The sequence below is a fragment of the Brachyistius frenatus genome, unplaced genomic scaffold, assembly GCF_029030835.1.
Source record: "Brachyistius frenatus isolate BFR_SWC_R1_liver_20210118 unplaced genomic scaffold, ASM2903083v1 Contig_92, whole genome shotgun sequence".
In the NCBI taxonomy this organism is placed as follows: Eukaryota; Metazoa; Chordata; class Actinopteri; family Embiotocidae; genus Brachyistius; species Brachyistius frenatus.
Window position 1 is genome coordinate 457,501 of NW_027210691.1, and position 20,000 is coordinate 477,500.

Genomic DNA, 20,000 nt, shown 5'->3' on the forward strand with positions numbered 1-20,000 from the left:
CATTTTAGAGCTTAAAAACTAAACGTATTGCGTATTTGAGATACATCCAACATCTTGGGTGTTGCTCTTATAGCGTGATGATGATAATAATAATAATAATAATAATAATAATAATAATAATAATAATAATGATCATCATCATCATGCCGTGAAGGACTCTGTGTTTCTGACTGAACTCTCTCTGTCTCACCGGCGCTCCGTCGTGCATGTCGTCGTCTCCAGTTAACGGTAATTAACTGCTCCAGATACTTCTTCCGGTGTCTTCCATCGATACCCATGTGATCCAATCCATGCCCCTCCCCCTACCGTATTAACCCCTCCCCCACTTCATCTCAGCCGCTACATTCGTGAGTGAGGTAACGCGAGGAAGCACCGAAGGGCAAATCCATCATCTGCTCAGTGAACGCAAAACATTTGGAAAATCAAATCATAAAAATTGGACATGAAAGAAAACAAAAGAAACTCCCTAGTTTGTACTGAAGTCTCCAAACGGGTCGGACTGACGGCTGCACTTCTTTCTTTCTTTCTTTCTTTCTTTCTTTCTTTCTTTCTTTCTTTCTTTCTTTCTTTCTTTCTTTCTTTCTTTCTTTATGAAACCTGTTTCTGCAGCTGCGTTAAAAACAGACAGTTTTAAAATGAACTTCGAGACTTCTGTCACTTTATTCCGCTCTCGGAGGAACCGAGTGATCATTTGCCCGACCCTGCTGCCTGATTGACAGCCGTCGTTGTCCGCAGTTGTAGATTATTATTTTTTTGGTACTAACAGATGTGGGCGGAGCTTCTCGCGTGATGACTCAGGTGGATGTGCGGTAGAAACAAAAGTTGTGGGCGGGGCTCCTGGCGTTGTTGTTTTTTGTTTCAACCGTTTGTTCCCTGTGAGACCGCGTCGAGCCGTCGCCGCCTTCATGCTTCTCTGCAGTCTCCATTAATCACGTTGTTCTTTCTGTTGTTGTGTTTTTTTTTCTCCCATCATGCTTTGTGTTGCCGCCGCCCGACTCTGCTCGTGTGCTCTGCCCTGATGACAATGTCTGTTGGCTTCGTCCTCCTCTTAAAAAAAACAAAACAAAAAATCCATCTCTTCTCTCCTCTTCTTTTACTTTTTAAACTCTTGCTTCTCTCCCTCCTCTTCCTCTCCACCTCCTCTTCCTCTCTACCTCCTCTTCCTCTTGACCTCCTCTTCCTCTCCACCTCCCCTTCCTCTTGACCTCCTCTTTCTCTCCACCTCCCCTTCCTCTTGACCTCCTCTTTCTCTCCACCTCCCCTTCCTCTTGACCTCCTCTTCCTCTCCACCTCCCCTTCCTCTTGACCTCCTCTTTCTCTCCACCTCCCCTTCCTTTTGACCTCCTCTTCCTCTCCACCTTCTTTTCACCTCCTCTTCCTCTGTTTATTCTCCCCCTCCTCCTATTATCTCCTCTCTGCTCCTCTCCCCTCTCTTGCTGGTCGGTGCTGAGCAGAGGAAGCTGAAGGTAAGAATGTTTTTATTTTTGTTGTTGTTGTTGTTTTTTGTTTGTTGTTGCTGTTGTTGTTGTTGTTGTTGTTTTTACCCCAACAGTCATAACTCTTTGTTTCAAACTATGAAGAGTTTATTAATATAACCCCGGTGCTCCTCTCCTCCCTTCAGTGTCCAACATCGACCACGTGGTTCTGGATGAAGATCACTCCGGATCCAGACGGCTGCAGAACCTCTGGAGGTAAAACACGCGTCTCATCGACGATCTTTCTCCTCACCTGAGACGCTCACTCAACTCACTTCCTGGTGTCTCAGACGTTCTTCCGGCTGATCTAAAAACCAACTGTGATCTCAACCTCATGTCACTCAAATTAGTTCCCGCCCACCGATAGCTGTAACCTGACTGTACCACAGGCCTGTCAATCAAACAGACACGCCCCCAAAAACAGGTCTTCTTGAATCTTCTTTTCTAATGAATGAGGGATTATTTTCAGATGGACCTCCAGAAAACTAAGAAGAAGGAGTGACTTTAGCTAACAACACCGAGATAACTGATGGACACATTTTATTCACTTTGGATTTGATGAGAGAAGTTGAATGGGAGTCTATGGAGCCGGAGGCTTTTTGGAGCCGACCTCTAGTGGCACTCGCTGGTATTGCAGCTGAAGACACTTCTGCATCGGTTTCACTTTTCTGACCTGGAAGCTACGAACTCTTTTATAAACAGTCTGTGGCGACTGTCCGTCCGTCTGAACCCGGCTGCGACTCGTTTGTTTCTCTTGTTGCTGCTTCGGTGTGAAACGAAGCCCAAAGAGTGTGTTTGTTATGTTGATTTGACTCGGTTCATGTTGTGTTGTCTTTGGCTGACCGTGTGTGTGTTGTGTTACAGAGACTCCAGAGAGGAGGCGCTGGGTGAATACTACATGAGGAAGTATGCCAAGTCCTCCGGAGGGGAGCAGTGAGTATTTTGGTTTCTTCAAAAAGTTATATCAGACAGACTTCCTGTTTTTTTTTATATTTGACATTATTACACCTCATAAACTGAGTTCATGTCCATCTTCACATCAATATTTCCGCCACGTTTTTATTCCACTTGGCCAGTTTTTCCGTTTTATCTCCGACCAGTAAACCTTCCTGCAGTTTCACATGAAAAGACTTTCAGACTTTAATCACCGTTAGAAATTAGATGAGTAGGAACAGATTTTGTGTTGAAAAAAAGAAACTCTGAGCGGTCATTGTTTTGAATATTCAATAATACATTTATTTGAGAATTTATTATCTATCCTACAGTTACTGTAGCTATAAACTGGCCTCAGATCTGGTCTGGACTTGTGTTTTTCAGGATAATTGTCCAGTTATTTTTCTTTTACCAGAAAATATCTGTATATTTTGGAACATTTTCAGCTGAATTGCAGAGAAATGTAAATAAAAATAGAGACAGAAATATAATATAATTCAGCAGCAGAGAGCTACAAATGGTGCGACTAGTTAAACGTTTAGGTTTTTTTTTGGAGGGGAAAGAAAATGGCTTTCAGTCGAACTGGAATTTGATTTTGAAAAACTCAATCAGGAAGTCTCCAAAGAGAGATCCAAACCTGTCTTCTTCTTCTTCAGTTTCTCTGGAGGGTCCGAGGAGCTTTCTGATGACATCACCCAGCAGCAGCTACTTCCTGGCGTGAAGTACGTAAACGCTCGTCCACCAATCAGCACAGAGACACCTGCTGACCTCACGATGACATCATTAAGTTGTGTTTTTCTTTTTTTCAATGTTAAATTGTTTTTGTCGTCATCAGGGATCCCAATCTGTGGACGGTCAAGTGTAAGGTGTGTGTAGACACACACACACACACACACACACACACACACACACACACACACACACACACACACGAGGTCTCACGTGTCGTGTCTCTGCAGATCGGAGAGGAGAGGGCGACGGCCATCGCGCTGATGAGGAAGTTCATCGCCTACCAGTTCACAGACACAGTAAGAAACTCTTTGATCACACGATCGACCGCTCAGCTCTCGATTGGCCAGTGAAGTCAAAACAGGAAGTGTTGCCGCTGCCGCTGTAACCTGACCGTGGATCTTTGCACCGAACCCTTCAGCCCCTCCAGATCAAGTCGGTGGTGGCCCCGGACCACGTGAAGGGCTACATCTACGTGGAGGCGTACAAGCAGACGCACGTGAAGGCGGCCATCGAGGGCATCGGCAACCTGAGGATGGGCTTCTGGAACCAGCAGATGGTTCCCATCAAGGAGATGACGGACGTCCTGAAGGTCGTCAAGGAGGTCACCAACTTGAAGCCCAAATCCTGGGTCCGGCTGAAGAGAGGCCTGTACAAGGACGACATCGCTCAGGTACTGACCCAACAGCACCAAGCGTTTTTTTGTTTTTTTGTTTTTTTTGTCGATCTCGTCTGTAATTCCTGACACACATCAGAGGCCCCGCCCCCTCACACAATTCACCGATCCACCGCAGCGCAGAGCCCGACCCTCTCAAACCTGCTGGAGTAATTCAATAATCTCGAGTCTGAACCGGCGTGATTGGGAACCGGGTCTGACGGTTCAAGTTGGGAATTACAAACTTGCGTGTTCAGACATTTAGGAACATAATGAGTCTGATGTCTGCAGGTGGACTACGTGGAGCCGAGTCAGAACACCATCTCCCTGAAGATGATCCCTCGTATAGACCTGGACCGCATCAAGGCCAAGATGAGTCTGGTAGGACGAACACTCGTTAACGCACTTTATCATCCACCACAGTCTCTCTGCTGATGTTTGACTTCCTCCTCTCTCTCTCTCTGTGGTGTGTGTGTGTGTGTGTGTGTGTGTGTGTGTGTGTGTGTGTGTGTGTGTGTGTGTGTGTGTGTGTGTGTGTGTGTGTGTGTGTGTGTGTGATCTGCAGAAGGACTGGTTCGCCAAGAGGAAGAAGTTCAAGAGACCTGCACAGAGGCTGTTTGATGCAGAGAAGATCAGGTACACACACACACACACACACACACACACACACACACACACACACACACACACACACGGGCAGGGTGATGCGGGTTTCTGACCGACGATGTGATTGACAGGTCTCTGGGAGGGGAGGTCACCCACGACGGAGACTTCATGATCTTTGAGGGGAACCGCTACAGCCGCAAAGGATTCCTGTTCAAGAGCTTCGCCATGTCCGCTGTGGTGAGGAAGAGGGTTACGACAACGACCTCGGTTCTGTGAATCGGGACCTCCGACGCGTGAACGAACACCCTCGGAGCTTCTCGTGCGGGCTGAGAACGTTAAAACGTTTCGTGTTTTGGTCTCTTGCCAGATTACAGACGGAGTGAAGCCCACGCTGTCAGAGCTGGAGAAGTTCGAGGACCAGCCCGAGGGGATCGACCTGGAGGTGGTCACCGAGTCAGGTACGCCGCCGCCGGGTTGCGGAGACAGGATCGGAGTTCGGAGGGGTGGGGGGTTAAACTGTTTAAAACTGTTTTTAGTTTCATCGTTAAAATCTTGGTCAGTTTATTGGACTCTGATTCTGGCTGCTGACGCGCTGCACTTAAGTTAAAGCTTTTACATTCTATGTCTTTGATCAGCCGACTTTTATTTATTTCCGGCTTTCATGATTACTTTGTGTGTGTGTGTGTGTGTGTGTGTGTGTGTGTGTGTGTGTGTGTGTGTGTGTGTGTGTGTGTGTGTGTGTGTGTGTGTGTGTGTGTAGGTAAGGAGCGTGAACACAACCTGCAGGCCGGTGACAACGTGGAGGTGTGTGAGGGGGAGTTGATCAACCTGCAGGGAAAAATCCTGAGTGTGGACGGCAACAAGATCACCATCATGCCCAAACACGAGGACCTGAAGGTACACACACACACACACACACACACACACACACACACACACACACACACACACATTTACTGTACAACACACAGCTCACACACTCCCGACTCTCAGCAGGTCAAAACTGAAGTAAACAGCCTTTTCATTCATAACCAACTTTCTTTTACTTTGTGTGTGTGTGTGTGTGTGTGTGTGTGTGTGTGTGTGTGTGTGTGTGTGTGTGTGTGTGTGTGTGTGTGTGTGTGTGTGTGTGTGTGTGTGTGTGTGTGTGTGTGTGTGTGTGTGTGTGTGTGTGTGTGTGTGTTTCCCGTGCAGGACCCTCTGGAGTTCCCGGCCCAGGAGTTGAGGAAGTACTTCCGGATGGGCGACCACGTCAAGGTGATCGCCGGGCGATACGAGGGCGACACCGGCCTCATCGTCAGAGTGGAGGAGAACTTCGTCATCCTCTTCTCCGACCTCACCATGCACGAGGTACACACACACACACACACACACACACCACACACCACACACCACACACACACACACTAACAGCTTCAGGTTGGAAGTGAAACTCTTGTACATAATTTTTTTTAACTCAGCTGCTGTTTAATATTCTGAATATGTTTCTTCTCTTTACTATTTCTACGTCTTTATATAAACTGTTTTTATTCTTACTTGATTGAAACTAAATATTCTGACAGTCTGCTCTTGTTTGTGTCGCTAAAGACGTTAAAACAAAACCTGTAAACAGTCCGAGTGACTTTTAAAAGCAAGAAATCTGCCTGAAACACTTTAAAGAGTGTATTTTCATTCAGGAAACAATCCCCCCCTCCCCCGTGTCTCTCTGACCTCCCCGTCTCTCCTCTGTGTTGGTGCAGTTGAAGGTTTTACCCCGAGACCTGCAGCTCTGCTCGGAGACGGCGTCCGGTGTGGACGCGGGGGGGCAGCACGAGTGGGGGGAGCTGGTGCAGCTCGACCCGCAGACGGTCGGCGTCATCGTCCGGCTGGAGAGGGAGACGTTCCAGGTGATCACAGCTCGTCTGCAGCGTCCACACGGACCACACGCATGTTGGGAAAAAAAAAACTAACAGATGAGTGACGGCGTCCCGTGTTTGTTTGTCAGGTGCTGAACATGCACGGGAAAGTAATGACGGTGCGCCACCAGGCGGTCAACCGCAGGAAGGACAACCGCTTCGCCGTGGCGCTGGACTCGGAGCAGAACAACATCCACGTCAAGGACATCGTCAAAGTCATCGACGGGCCGCATTCTGTAAATATTTACTTCCTGTTGGAGAAGAAGCCGATCTCGTGTTGAACTCTCGGAAAAATGCTTCTTCAGAAAGTCTGTTTCGTTCCGACGTTTGTTTACGCAGAGCAGCGTCACTCACGACTCGATCTGCTCGGCTTCTGTCTTCAGCTCAGAGCGAATGCAGAGACGACGAGCTGCACAACTCTTGGCATTTTTAATCTGCTGCTTTGTTTTAGTTAAATTAGTAAAAACTGCTTCTGTTCACGACAGTTTTTTGAGGAAGAATTGCAGGAATTGTGCAAAATTGCAAACTAACAAATATTTTCGGACATTTCTTTAAAATTTTGCTTAAATTATTTGGGATTCATTAATGCTGAAAACGTGTGTGTGTGTGTGTGTGTGTGTGTGTGTGTGTGTGTGTGTGTGTGTGTGTGTGTGTGTGTGTGTGTGTGTGTGTGTGCTCCTGCAGGGCCGTGAAGGTGAGATCCGTCACCTGTTCCGGGGCTTCGCCTTCCTCCACTGTAAGAAGCTGGTGGAGAACGGAGGCATGTTCGTGTGTAAAACCCGACATCTGGTTCTGGCCGGCGGATCCAAGGTCAGCATCTCGTCCATGTAGCGGGTCGAACCCGCAGACTGAATATAAAAGTGTTCGTAGCTTTCAGGTCTGTAAAATGGTTCTGATCCAGAAGTGTCTTCAGCTGCAATACCAGCGAGTGCCACTAGAGGTCGGCTCCAAAAAGCCTCCGGCTCCATAGACTCCCATTCAACTTCTGTCATCAAATCCAAAGTGAATAAAATGTGTCCATCAGTTATCTCGGTGTTGTTAGCTAAAGTCACTCCTTCTTATTAGTTTTCTGGAGGTCCATCTGAAAATAATCCCTCATTCATTAGAAAAGAAGATTCAAGAAGACCTGGTTTTGGGGGCGTGTCTGTTTGATTGACAGGCCTGTGGTGCAGTCAGGTTACAGATCCTTCATTAGACCAAATTCAATTATTTGCAGGTTTTAGATTTATGCTCCAAATAAAAAGTGTCTTCTTTATTCATGCAGGATTTCACAGTCTGGTTCCCCACCCGCTTTTTATTTAGTGGTTAACATGATGGTTCAATTCGTTGTAATTACTGTTGTAAAATGTCAGATTTGGTATTTGCGGTAATGTAACGACTCAGCATCACCGCAAATAAAAGGAGAAACACGAGTTTTCCACTCGTATATCTGCTGTTTATTTAACTGTTAAAAATGCCAGATATTTGTTCTTTCATCTGAAACGACTGTTTGACTGCTTTCAGCCCCGAGACGTCACCAACTTCACCGTGGGAGGGTTCGCTCCGATGAGCCCTCGTATCAGCAGCCCCATGCACCACGGAGGAGGAGGTGGGTGTTCAGCACACACACACACACACACACAGAGTTCTGAAAAGCTCGACTTCGGTCGGCTTCAAGTTCCTGGAGAAAAATAAGTCATCGCCGCTGTTATTCTGTAACGTTTGAACACAGCCGGGTGTTGTTGTCGTCCTCCAGGTGCTCAGCAGAGAGGAGGAGGAGGTGGAGGAGGGGGAGGAGGAGGAGGAGGGGGAGGAGGGATGGGGCGCGGCCGAGGACGAAGAGACAACGAGCTGATTGGTCAGACGGTCCGCATCTCCCAGGGACCTTACAAAGGTGAGACGGCAGCGTCAGGAAGTAACCGTCCAATAAAGTTTGTCTTCTTCGTGGACATGTTTGAATAACTCCGCCTCCGTTTCCTAGGATACATCGGCGTGGTGAAGGACGCGACGGAGTCGACGGCCCGAGTGGAGCTGCACTCCACCTGTCAGACCATCTCCGTGGACCGACAGCGGCTCACCACCATGTACGAGGAACAACAGACCATCACATACACATTTATTTCATATCACATAGTTTTATAGTTTTAGGTTTGGAGCTGCAGGTTTCATTCATGTCCTTCGATATTATATATAGTGAACAAAAATACTTTTATCATCTGTATGAAATTTCCCAACACATGGTGGTCATTAATCGACCCCTCCTCTTTTCCTCCAGGGGAGCGAAGAGGCCCAGCGGGATGACCTCCAACCACGGACGGACCCCCATGTACGGCTCCCAGACCCCCATGTACGGCACCGGCTCCAGGACGCCCATGTATGGATCTCAGACTCCGCTGCACGACGGTAAGACGTCCAAAGCCTGCCTCTCTGTATACGAACTTATCTCACGCGGACACACACACACACACACACACACACACACACACACACACACACACACACACACACACACACACACACACACACACACACACACACGGACAGGAGTGGTCCGAGTACAGAGCCCTGTGGAACACCACGTTTAACACAATGTCTTGTTCTGTTGGACCAACAGCTTCTAAACCCAAAGACATTCAGTCTATAATGACATGAAGTGGTAAAAAGCAGCAAATCAATATTAACGATTGAGTCATTAACAAGTGATTTAAGCAGTTTTGATAACACACTAAAGTAGGATCTTAAATATTACCCACAATCCTGTGTGGTTGTGTGTGACTGAAGCTCATTGTTCCGTGTTTTTTTTTTTTGCCGTATCACAGGAAGTCGCACACCTCACTATGGCTCTCAAACCCCGCTGCATGATGGGAGCAGGACGCCGGGTCAGAGCGGAGCCTGGGACCCCAGCAACCCCAACACACCTTCCAGGTAGCGCACACACACACACACACACACACACACACACACACACACACACACACACACACACACACACACACACACACACACACACACACACACACACACACGCACACTCCGAGTCACACGGGGGCGCTCTGCTTTCTTTTTTGCGTCCTCGTCTCACGTGTTTCTGTCGCCGCCCTGCAGGAACGAGGAGGAGTACGACTTCCCCTACGACGACGAGCCCTCGCCGTCCCCTCAGGGCTACGGAGGGACCCCCAACCCGCAGACCCCCGGCTACCCCGAGGTCCCCTCCCCACAGGTTAACCCCCAGTACAACCCTCAGACTCCGGGCACTCCTGCTATGTGAGTAAAAGAAATCACTGAACGTATCTCACCTGCATGTTCCACTGAACACGGTCACGGTCAATAATTCATCCGTGCTTGTTTGTGTGCGTGTGTGTGTGCAGGTATAACACGGAGCAGTACTCTCCCTACGCGGCCCCCTCCCCTCAGGGCTCCTACCAGCCCAGTCCCAGTCCTCAGAGCTACCACCAGGTGGCGCCGTCGCCCGTCGGCTACCAGAACACGCACTCGCCGGCCAGCTACCACCCCACGCCCTCCCCCATGGCCTATCAGGTAGGAGACGGCGTTCAGTCCACTTCAATATTGTTGAATATTTTCTGGTCTCTTATGGTTCATAAATACTTGAATACTGAAACTGTAAGAATCCGAATTCAGACACTCGTTCTGATTCGTTGTTGTCGTTTGATGTTACTTGCGATATTAAGTTTAGTGTAAGCTGAAGTTTTCAAACAGCTGTTTCGTGTTAAACATATTCTGTTAAGTGTGTTTAAACGACCGTAAAAGGCATCTTAAAGTGTTGTGATAATATTTATTCGTGTGTCAGAAAATGGACCCAACTTATTTCTCCTCGTTTTCAGAGCCACAAACGATAATTTTCATTATCAACAGATTCACTTTTTTTTTGTTTTCTTTTTTCTCAATACATTGATCATTCATTTGGTTTGTGAATCATCAGAAGTACTTTATCACGTATCGTCACTTAACATCTATTTTTGCTAAACAAAAACCTCAAAATATTTAAATACTTCCAGACATTAAAAACCTGCAACATCAAAAAGTTTTACGTATTTGCTTAAAAACATGACGTGAACACAGTGTTAAAACATGAAAATCTTCAGGGTGCTGTATGTGTGTTTTTATTTCATAACTCTTTCAATGACAGGTTGGATCATTTTAATTGGTCCCAACTGTTTGTGTTTCTGTGGTAAATAATTTGAACAGCTGAGTCATAGCTTCCTTTTGGCCCTTAGATATGGTTCAGTTCTCACGGTGTCTCTCGTCGCCCTCCCTCCCCCCCTTCCCCTCCCTCCAATGCAGGCCAGTCCCAGCCCGAGTCCTGTGGGCTACAGTCCCATGACGCCCGGAGCGCCCTCTCCTGGCGGCTACAACCCTCACACCCCGGGCTCCAACATCGAGCAGGGTGGCAGCGACTGGGTCACCACCGACATCCTGGTGCGAGTGAAAGACTCCTTCATGGACCTGATGGGACAGACCGGCGTCATCCGGAGCGTCACGGTGAGTCCTGTGGACCGTCGACAGATGTTGTTACAGATGTTCTCAGAGGTTTAGTTGTGAAACATGTTACTCCTGACGGGTCCATCTCCAAACACAAACATTTATCCTCCTCAGAAAGGAAATATTTATCTGATAAATAATAAATAACACTATTATTGTGTGTGTGTGTGTGTGTGTGTGTGTGTGTGTGTGTGTGTGTGTGTGTGTGTGTGTGTGTGTGTGTGTGTGTGCAGGGAGGGATGTGCTCGGTGTTCATGCAGGAGTCGGAGAAGGTTGTCAGCATCAGCAGCGACCACCTGGAGCCCATCACGCCCACCAAGAACAACAAGGTAACGTCTCCATGAACAAACACCGGATCAGGTTGTTGTTGTTGTTGTTGTTGTCGTTGTTTATCACATCACATTTTAATCAATGTGTGAAATAATCAACATCAGCCGTGTTAGAAATAAATGAAGTATCTGATTTAAGATGCACTAAAGGGCCAAAAGTATGTGGACACCTGGTCCAGGTGAGCTTTCTGGTTTGTAGTTTCAGTGAAGGGAAATCTTACTGCTACTGCTTTTGAGCAAGGGGCTCAACCTGGGGCCTGGGACCCCAAAAGGAGGTCACTAGATGGTTAACTAGAGCCACTCAGGAAAAAAAAATATTTCAGCCGCTGTTTCAGGCTCCGCCCACCATCCCACCTGAACTTCAGCCTTGTTTGTTTTTTTCATATAATAATCCAGTCAGATTTATTCACGTAGTTTATCTGTTTTCATTATTCCAGCTGAAACATAAAACCTGTGGGGAAAAAAAACAACAATAAAGAAATCAATCAGACGTGTCAGATTTTAACACGCAGCCTTCATGAAATTGCCGTTTTGTATTTTTTGTTTGTGTCCAGGTGAAGGTGATTCTGGGAGAAGACCGCGAGGCCACGGGGATCCTGCTGAGCATCGACGGGGACGACGGCATCGTCCGCATGGAGCTGGACGACCAGCTGAAGATCCTCAACCTGAGGTTCCTGGGACGACTCGAGCACTGAGGGACGGACAGGGGGACGGAGGGACGGAGGGACGAGGGAGGGAGTGTGTGTGCACAGTGAGAACCGCTCACAGAAGAACATGAGAACACACTGTTGGTGCTGTCACACAAAGACGAAGGCAGAGCTTTTGTTCTTCTTGTTTTTATGACTTGTAAGAGCCAAACACACACACACACACACACACACACACACACACACACACACACACACACACACACACACACACACACACACACAGCGTCTCGTTACAGGAGCCGTCTCTGTCTCTCTCCCTCTTCTGCTCCTTTTTGTTTTAAGTTGTTTTGTTAATTTTACTGTTTTTCTTACTCGTGGTCTGAACCTGCTTCTCCGTGTTCCGTCAGTATCTTTTTGGATTTTCTGGCTGCAGGAGGGTTAAAAACAAAAGTAACATGTCAATAAACTGTGAACCAGTTCACGTTTGTGTACATGTGTGTTTTTAGCTGCGTTGGTTCGGTTGACGTTTTCCACCTGGTGTCGACGTGTGATCTGTGATGTCGGTCGTGAAATTCGATCTGTGGGGTCGTAAAGTGTTTTTGTTTATTGAGATTCTGTCCACATTGTGAGCAGGAAGTGACCATATTTGGACAAGCTGGGGGAGGAGCCAGGGGTGGATCTGACTGATCTGATTGGAAACCTGACGATACTACGTCCCGCCCACCGATAACTGTAACCTGACTGCACCACAGGCCTGTCAATCAAACAGACAATTCCTGTCTGAAAAGGTGAAGCCGATTCCAAAGTGCCATAAAGCTGCAATACCAGCGAGTGCCACTAGAGGTCGGCTCCAAAAAGCCTCCGGCTCCATAGACTCCCATTCAACTTCCCTCATCAAATCCAAAGTGAATAAAATGTGTCCATCAGTTATCTCGGTGTTGTTAGCTAAAGTCACTCCTTCTTATTAGTTTTCTGGAGGTCCATCTGAAAATAATCCCTCATTCATTAGAAAAGAAGATTCAAGAAGACCTGTTTTTGGGGGCGTGTCTGTTTGATTGACAGGCCTGTGGTGCAGTCAGGTTACAGCTATCGGTGGGCGGGACGTAGTATCGTCAGGTTTCCAATCAGATCATTCAGATCCACCGCTGGCTCCTCCCCCAGCTTGTCCAAATATGGTCATTTCCTGCTCCGAACTAGCAAAGATGGTGACGGACAGAATCTGGACTGGAGGCTTGGTAACGGCCGTCGTCACCGACCACCGTTTGACGCATGTTTGTACGTCCAAACTGTACCACACGTTGGAGGAACGATGTCATCACACATAAATATTTCCTGTTTATATCATTTTTAAAAGCAGGAACACTTAAAAGGGCTTTAAATGAACCCGGAGGACTCGAAACAATCGATCGATGACATGAGGACGAGAACATTTATTTCAGTGATGCTTCGGAAAGAAAAATGATGTTTGAAACATTTGAAGTACTTTTGTGATTTGTTTGGATTAATCAGGTGTTTTGATGAGAGTTTTAAAAGTCCTCGTTGACGGCGGGTCCGTTAGCCGCAGGGCAGTTTGGGCTTCTGGTGGTCGATGGGGAGGTAGTAGAGGGGGACCTCGGGAGGACAGGGGTGCCCAGGAGAGGAGCCCGATCTCGGGCCGGACCCGGCCGCGGGGTCCCCGTCAGCGTCGCCGTGGTGACCGCAGCCGACGGTCACGTTGCGAGACAGAGGGATCTTCACCTGAAACCACACCTGTCTGTCCTGATGGGAGGAGACCAGACAGGTAACACACGATCGTAGATTATTACACCTGCTTCTTGTTTTCTGGATTCATAAGTAGATTTAATGTGGCCGAAAAAAACTTTCACATCACAGTATATCGCGATATTCAAAGGTCTCTGTTGACCATTTACAGAGTTTGACACAAAATCGGATGTTTTCTGGGATCTTTGCGCCCTCAGGCGGCACTTCTTTAAAAACAACCCTGATTCTGTGGTGGAAATCACTGCATGGGCTCAGGAACACTCGGCGTGTTGAAGATTTTCTATTTCCCAAAAATCTGACATTTCTCCGCTTCGGTTTCAGGTCCGTGGTGACATCACAAATGTTCACGTCACCAGCGGTCACGTTAACGTGTGGAACTCATGATGTTGATTCGTTTTACTTTCATTCACCAGTTATTGATTCTTTTTTTTTACGTTGTGATTCATGTTCTTGCTTCTTTGTCACGTTAAGTTCTTGATACGTTGATGCTTTAATATCCAGGTTATTGTTATTTTGGTGCATTAGTCTTCACGTTAGTTATTTTGAAAGGTTAATATCAAAGTTCTAGATTATTTGGTCAATTAATATCCAGGATATTCGTGTCTTGTTGTTTTTTATCGTCATCTATATTATTATCTGAAAATGGCAATGTGAACTTTCTAGAAACTGTGACGTCTTCGAATGGTTTCGGTCAACAATCCAAAACTTAAGGTGCAGCTCACTCTCAATAAATGAGTTTCAAATTATATGAGTTATGAACGTTCTTTAGTCCAAAGACGGATGATCTGACCTTGTCGTCCGTCACACACTGGACCTCGTGTTTGTCCCCCAGATGTGGAGCCAGGACGTCGTGCACCGCCGCAACCTAAACACAGAAAAACCGGATGTAGTCACACAGGAAACCATTTCTTCCAGCAGAAGACGATAATAAACGTCATGATCAGAGGACATCGCTCAACCTCCCCTAAAAAGACAGAAACTGAAACGGGTCAACAGAAAATCTTCATAATTTTGTCAGTTTTATATGAAAAAGTGCAGAATATTTGCTGTTCCAGCGCCTACTGTGACGCTTTGATGCATTTCTTTGCTTTACATGATAGTAACCCTGGATATGACCTTTTATTTTTATTTTATTTTTTTACTGTTTTCTGACATTTTATGGACAAAACAATTAGAAAATAATTGTTGGATTAACCAATGAAGAAAAGAATAGTTAGTTGCAGCCTGAATACATATAGTTAACTTCACATTGTTCTGATTATACTGTGGACATTAAAAATGTACAATTTTCTAACTTGCAACCAAAAAAAACAACCAAAATATATCGAGACAAGTAATACATTTAAAACAGAATCGTGTTTTTAAAAAAGAAAAAGTGTGTGGTGTTTACATATGTAGATTAATTGATCATATTTAATTACAGACTGGATATAAAAGTGTTCGTAGCTTCCACGTCTATAAAATGGTTCTGATCCAGAAGTGTCTTCAGCTGCAATACCAGCGAGTGCCACTAGAGGTCGGCTCCAAAAAGCCTCCGGCTCCATAGACTCCCATTCAACTTCTCTCATCAAATCCAAAGTGAATAAAATGTGTCCATCAGTTATCTCGGTGTTGTTAGCTAAAGTCACTCCTTCTTATTAGTTTTCTGGAGGTCCATCTGAAAATAATCCCTCATTCATTAGAAAAGAAGATTCAAGAAGACCTGTTTTTGGGGGCGTGTCTGTTTGATTGACAGGCCTGCGGTGCAGTCAGGTGACAGCGTGTTGTTACCTTGTAGGTTCGTTCACAGGATGGAGTGATGCCGGCGTCCTCCAGCAGTCTGCAGCACAGACACGTGAAACTTTAATAACAAATTCATCTCTACGTGTGACGTCGAAGGTGAGCGACGCCAAGAAACCTGCGTGAACTCACTTCTGGATGTCAAACTGTCGTCGTAGTTTGAGGCAGATCTGGAAGTATTTCAGTGGAGAGTTCAGTCCTTCGACACACGCAACGCACGATCCGTGTTTCTTCCACTCGTCTGTCCTGTGACACGCAAACATACAAAAACACGGAGACGTGGACCTTCTACCTGTCCTCTACAGGTGGAGACAGAAATACTGTCCTCTACAGGTGGAGACGGGAACTACAGAAACACTGTCCTCTACAGGTGGAGACAGGAACACTGTCCTCTACAGGTGGAGACAGAAATACTGTCCTCTACAGGTGGAGACGGGAACTACAGAAACACTGTCCTCTACAGGTGGAGACAGGAACACTGTCCTCTACAGGTGGAGACAGAAATACTGTCCTCTACAGGTGGAGACGGGAACTACAGAAACACTGTCCTCTACAGGTGGAGACAGAAACACTGTCCTCTACAGGTGGAGACAGAAATACTGTCCTCTACAGGTGGAGACGGGAACTACAGAAACACTGTCCTCTACAGGTGGAGACAGGAACACTGTCCTCTACAGGTGGAGACAGAAATACTGTCCTCTACAGGTGGAGACGGGAACTAAAGAAACACTGTCCTCTACAGGTGGAGACAGGAACACTGTCCTCTACAGGCAGAGACGGGAACTACAGAAACACTGTCCTCTACAGGCGGAGACAGGAACTACAGAAACACTGTCCTCTACAGGCGGAGACAGAAACACTGTCCTCTACAGGTGGAGACAGGAACTACAGACTGTTTTCTGTGTTGTTAGCTGTTCTTACCAGAAGTGGAAGCTGGATTTGATTTTCAGTAAGGACGGCCAGTGTTCAGTCAGCTCTGCGTCCAGCTCCTGGGAGACAGCGAAACGTCCTCGTGTCAGTACGTCTGTTTTCTAACGTTTCGGGTCACCGGACGAGCTCGTCCTGAACCGGGACTCACCTGGACGTCGGAGTGGAACATCGGCCAGCAGTGGCAGTTGCACTCGTCACGAAGAGGCCTGCGGACACACGCATATGTAACACGTGATATTACAGCGTAGTAACAGGTCGTAGACCGGGGAGGCATGTTGCAGGGTTTGGTTACCAGAGGCCGTGGATCGTCCAGCCGTTGACGCTCTGGGGAATCATGCAGAGAGTCTCATTGTTCAGAGACTGCAAAAAAACACAAAAACAACAAATTAAAACCAGCGACACCAGATTCAGAATCTCACAGTTAACGGCAAGAAGTCATCAGAGAGGAGCACCGTGTTTCACTGAGGAATTAACACTCATTCGACTTATCAACATATACCTCGGTAGTCTTTGAAAACTTCTTACCGTGACCCTTAGGGGGCGCCGTGTTACAAACAGGCTGTTTCATTTTGGGATTTAATTTGCGCACCAATACATTTCTTTGAAATGTAGTTTTTGTCCTTGTGTCGTACTTTCACACAGCGAACCTTCATTCCTTCCTTCCTTTTAGACATTCCTATTCCCTTCCCTCGATTTCCCTTGATGATGATGATGATGATGATGATGATGATGATGATGATGATGAAGCTCACCTTACAGAACCCCGCCGGCCACTGCAGGGTGAACAGGAGGCACTTCCAGGAGCAGAATTGCTTGGTGTCACGCAGCTCTGCGCCTCGGTGGCCATATTTGTAGTCCTCCCGGTGTCCGTCTGTGACTTCAGGCAGGAACAAAAGCGCAGGACTCAGACTGACCAGCAGGGGCAGCAGCGAGACGCACATCTCCTCAAGACTGCGGCGAAAGTTTATCCATCAGGTTCATCAAGTACGGGAATACAAATATTTGTGACTGTGGTGGAGAATACTCGAGTAGTTTAACTACTCAGACTTCACATGGAGATGGATGCTGGACTTTTACATAAAATGGAGTATTTTTTACTTCACAAACAATTATTTATTAATCTTAATGGATAAAAACCTCAACTGGTGCTTTATTGAAGTAATTTTATATTATTTTGATCACAATATTTATAACAAATAAAATACAATAATTTGAATTATGTTTACTAATGACTACATTAATTACAGATTTTATATAACATGAATATTAAGAAAAAATTGCAGTATATATATTTAGGTGGTATTTGTTTAAGGAATAAAATTAAAAAATCCTGAAAATAAAATATTTTTTCTTTTGAGTTTTATCGTGGTATTTTGCCTCTGGTGATGAGCTGAGACTCAAACACTGAAGAGATCAAATGAAACTTACCCGGCGGCTGCAGCAGCGACACTGAGCTGCTGGAGCGTCTTCGCTCTGTCTTCAGAGCCCCAAAAAACAAGAAGTGAAACTGATCTTCTTTAAAACACAATGAAAGAGTTCACTTCCCTTCACCTGGCAGGTGTTGGAGCTTTAGAGAACCGGCACATTCACATTTATAGCAAGTGAAGCAGAACAGAAACTTCGGCTCAGCTGTTTCATCCTCTACGATCTGAATTCAATAGAAACACTGGATGTCTTTTGTTGTTTTTTTTACAGGTTTTGTTTTTTATGAACATAATAAAATATTGCAATGACTTGGGTCATATTGTGTTTTTTCTCAAGCAAATGTGAACGTTATGAATCCTCCAGTTCAGATTCTGTCCGTCACCATCTTTACTAGTTCGGAGCGGTTTGGAGCAGGAAGTGACCATATTTGGACGAGCTGGGGGAGGAGCCAGCAGTGAATCTGACCGATCTGATTGGAAATCTGACGATACTACGTCCCGCCCACCGATAGCTGTAACCTGACTGCACCACAGGCCTGTCAATCAAACAGACACGCCCCCAAAAACAGGTCTTCTTGAATCTTCTTTTCTAATGAATGAGGGATTATTTTCAGATGGACCTCCAGAAAACTAAGAAGAAGGAGTGACTTTAGCTAACAACACCGAGAGAACTGATGGACACATTTTAATTTTTTTAAGTCTAACCTTAATGCCAGAGAGTTTATTTTTAGACAAACATGCTAACCTACCTGAGTGTTGGTTATTTTTACTTTACTGTCTGTGTTGTTGAATTTCAGGAACTATAGAATTTTTTTTTTTTTTTAAATACAAGGATCTAATCACACCAATAAAGGCAAAAGAAAATAAAAGAAACGCGAACAAACTGTGGCAGAGAATTTATATTTTTTTCCCAAAATAATTTTTCTTCTCGCAAGATTGAGGAAAAAAAAACAACCCTCGGCTGAATGCCAAATCTACTATATGATATTTGTATAATGACGTTTGGTGAGTAAATATACAGTAAATATATACGATTTATTTAATTGCTGTGGCTCTGTGAAATATTTTGGGTGACAGTGTTTTGGCTTCAGTGACCTTGACCTTTGCCCTTTGAACACCAAAATGTTCCTGCTTAGGTTGAACTTAATGTTTGTGTGAAATTTGAAGAAATTCTCTCGAGGTGTTCCTGAGATATCACATGAATGTAAACGGGTCAGACCAGACGATTAAAGTCTTTTACCGTTTTGATTGAAGTTTTTATTGATGAAATAAAGATGAAGAAAAACACACATGGTGACAACCGTGTGCTCTTCTCTCCTATATATACACCTATATATACCTATATACACCTATATATACACACCTATATACTATATATATATATATACCTATATATACACCTATATACATATATATATATATACACACACCTATATATACACACCTATATACATATATATATACCTATATACCTATATATACACACCTATATACATATATATACACCTATATATACCTATATACCTATATATATACCTATATACACACCTATATATACCTATATACACCTATATACACACCTATATACCTATATATACACCTATATATACACCTATATATACACCTATATACCTATATATACACCTATACACACCTATATATACCTATATATACACCTATATACACCTATATACACCTATATATACACTTATATATAACTATATATACACACCTATATATACCTATATATACACCTATATATATATATATATATACCTATATATACACCTATATAGACACATATATACACACCTATATATACCTATATTTACACCTATATACCTATATATACACACCTATATATACACACCTATATACACACCTATATATATACCTATATACACCTATATATATACCTATATATACCTATATATACACATATATACCTATATATACACACCTATATACAGACCTATATATACCTATATACACCTATATATATACCTATATATACCCAATAACCCCTGTGCATGGAAGTAGTGCCACCAGGTGTCCAAAACAAATATTGCAAAACATCCAACAAAACATCCAACATCACACAATAATACCATAAAGGGCTCCTGTTTGAAGCAGGTGATATAATTGCCCACACTTTGGGCATTTTGCCACCAACCATCATGGCAGTTGTCGAATTCGAAGGTCAGACGCACTCCTTTCCTCTGATTGGTCCGTAGACTCTAAGTCCCGCCCCCATCTCTTTCCACGTGGCCTTTCACTGCTCCGACTGCGCCTCGTGCCTGCCACTCGACTCGGTCCGAGCCAATCAGATGCGGTTGTCCTTTTGACTCGCGTCAC

At 45.1% G+C, this 20,000-nt stretch overlaps 2 protein-coding genes across 3 annotated transcripts in view; one reads left to right on the forward strand and one right to left on the reverse strand.

The window, feature by feature from the left end:
- supt5h (SPT5 homolog, DSIF elongation factor subunit) overlaps positions 1 to 12,232 on the forward strand; it is a 16,063-nt gene extending 3,831 nt beyond the window's left edge. Inside the window, exons 1-26 of one of the 2 annotated variants that reach the window (XM_069710507.1) lie at positions 1,255 to 1,466; positions 1,622 to 1,691; positions 2,340 to 2,408; positions 3,065 to 3,130; positions 3,244 to 3,274; positions 3,368 to 3,436; positions 3,559 to 3,810; positions 4,084 to 4,173; positions 4,358 to 4,428; positions 4,530 to 4,635; positions 4,766 to 4,856; positions 5,159 to 5,295; positions 5,593 to 5,748; positions 6,138 to 6,284; positions 6,383 to 6,529; positions 6,978 to 7,103; positions 7,797 to 7,881; positions 8,029 to 8,166; positions 8,254 to 8,356; positions 8,548 to 8,675; positions 9,092 to 9,197; positions 9,378 to 9,536; positions 9,641 to 9,809; positions 10,575 to 10,772; positions 11,006 to 11,101; positions 11,656 to 12,232. In XM_069710507.1, the coding sequence (XP_069566608.1) occupies positions 2,374 to 2,408; positions 3,065 to 3,130; positions 3,244 to 3,274; positions 3,368 to 3,436; positions 3,559 to 3,810; positions 4,084 to 4,173; positions 4,358 to 4,428; positions 4,530 to 4,635; positions 4,766 to 4,856; positions 5,159 to 5,295; positions 5,593 to 5,748; positions 6,138 to 6,284; positions 6,383 to 6,529; positions 6,978 to 7,103; positions 7,797 to 7,881; positions 8,029 to 8,166; positions 8,254 to 8,356; positions 8,548 to 8,675; positions 9,092 to 9,197; positions 9,378 to 9,536; positions 9,641 to 9,809; positions 10,575 to 10,772; positions 11,006 to 11,101; positions 11,656 to 11,796 (2,847 nt within the window). In that variant the 5' untranslated portion in view covers positions 1,255 to 1,466; positions 1,622 to 1,691; positions 2,340 to 2,373 and the 3' untranslated portion in view covers positions 11,797 to 12,232. Of the gene's footprint in view, positions 1 to 1,254; positions 1,467 to 1,621; positions 1,692 to 2,339; positions 2,409 to 3,064; positions 3,131 to 3,243; positions 3,275 to 3,367; positions 3,437 to 3,558; positions 3,811 to 4,083; positions 4,174 to 4,357; positions 4,429 to 4,529; positions 4,636 to 4,765; positions 4,857 to 5,158; positions 5,296 to 5,592; positions 5,749 to 6,137; positions 6,285 to 6,382; positions 6,530 to 6,977; positions 7,104 to 7,796; positions 7,882 to 8,028; positions 8,167 to 8,253; positions 8,357 to 8,547; positions 8,676 to 9,091; positions 9,198 to 9,377; positions 9,537 to 9,640; positions 9,810 to 10,574; positions 10,773 to 11,005; positions 11,102 to 11,655 lie in introns of those variants that run through there. The other variant, XM_069710506.1, reaches the window with a different exon arrangement.
- Positions 12,233 to 13,166: 934 nt separating this feature from the next.
- On the reverse strand, positions 13,167 to 17,162 carry rnaset2l (ribonuclease T2, like). Its single transcript, XM_069710477.1, has 8 exons — positions 16,974 to 17,162; positions 16,514 to 16,581; positions 16,370 to 16,427; positions 16,213 to 16,280; positions 15,424 to 15,537; positions 15,283 to 15,331; positions 14,303 to 14,377; positions 13,167 to 13,509 (listed from the first exon to the last, which is right to left on the reverse strand). Exons 1-8 carry the CDS (start codon positions 17,160 to 17,162, stop codon positions 13,306 to 13,308), a joined length of 825 nt encoding a protein of 274 aa, XP_069566578.1. The 3' UTR covers positions 13,167 to 13,305.
- Between the last annotated feature and the right edge of the window lie 2,838 nt (positions 17,163 to 20,000).

Bases quoted from the DNA above. Each gene is read 5' to 3' on its own strand.
- rnaset2l (XM_069710477.1), bottom strand. From the start codon at position 17,162: ATGTGCGTCTCGCTGCTGCCCCTGCTGGTCAGTCTGAGTCCTGCGCTT. The intron at 16,428-16,513 runs GTAACCAAACCC...GTGTGTCCGCAG, and splicing joins TGGACGATCCACGGCCTCTG to GCCTCTTCGTGACGAGTGCA. The intron at 15,538-16,212 runs GTAAGAACAGCT...TGCGTGTCACAG, and splicing joins AAATCCAGCTTCCACTTCTG to GACAGACGAGTGGAAGAAAC.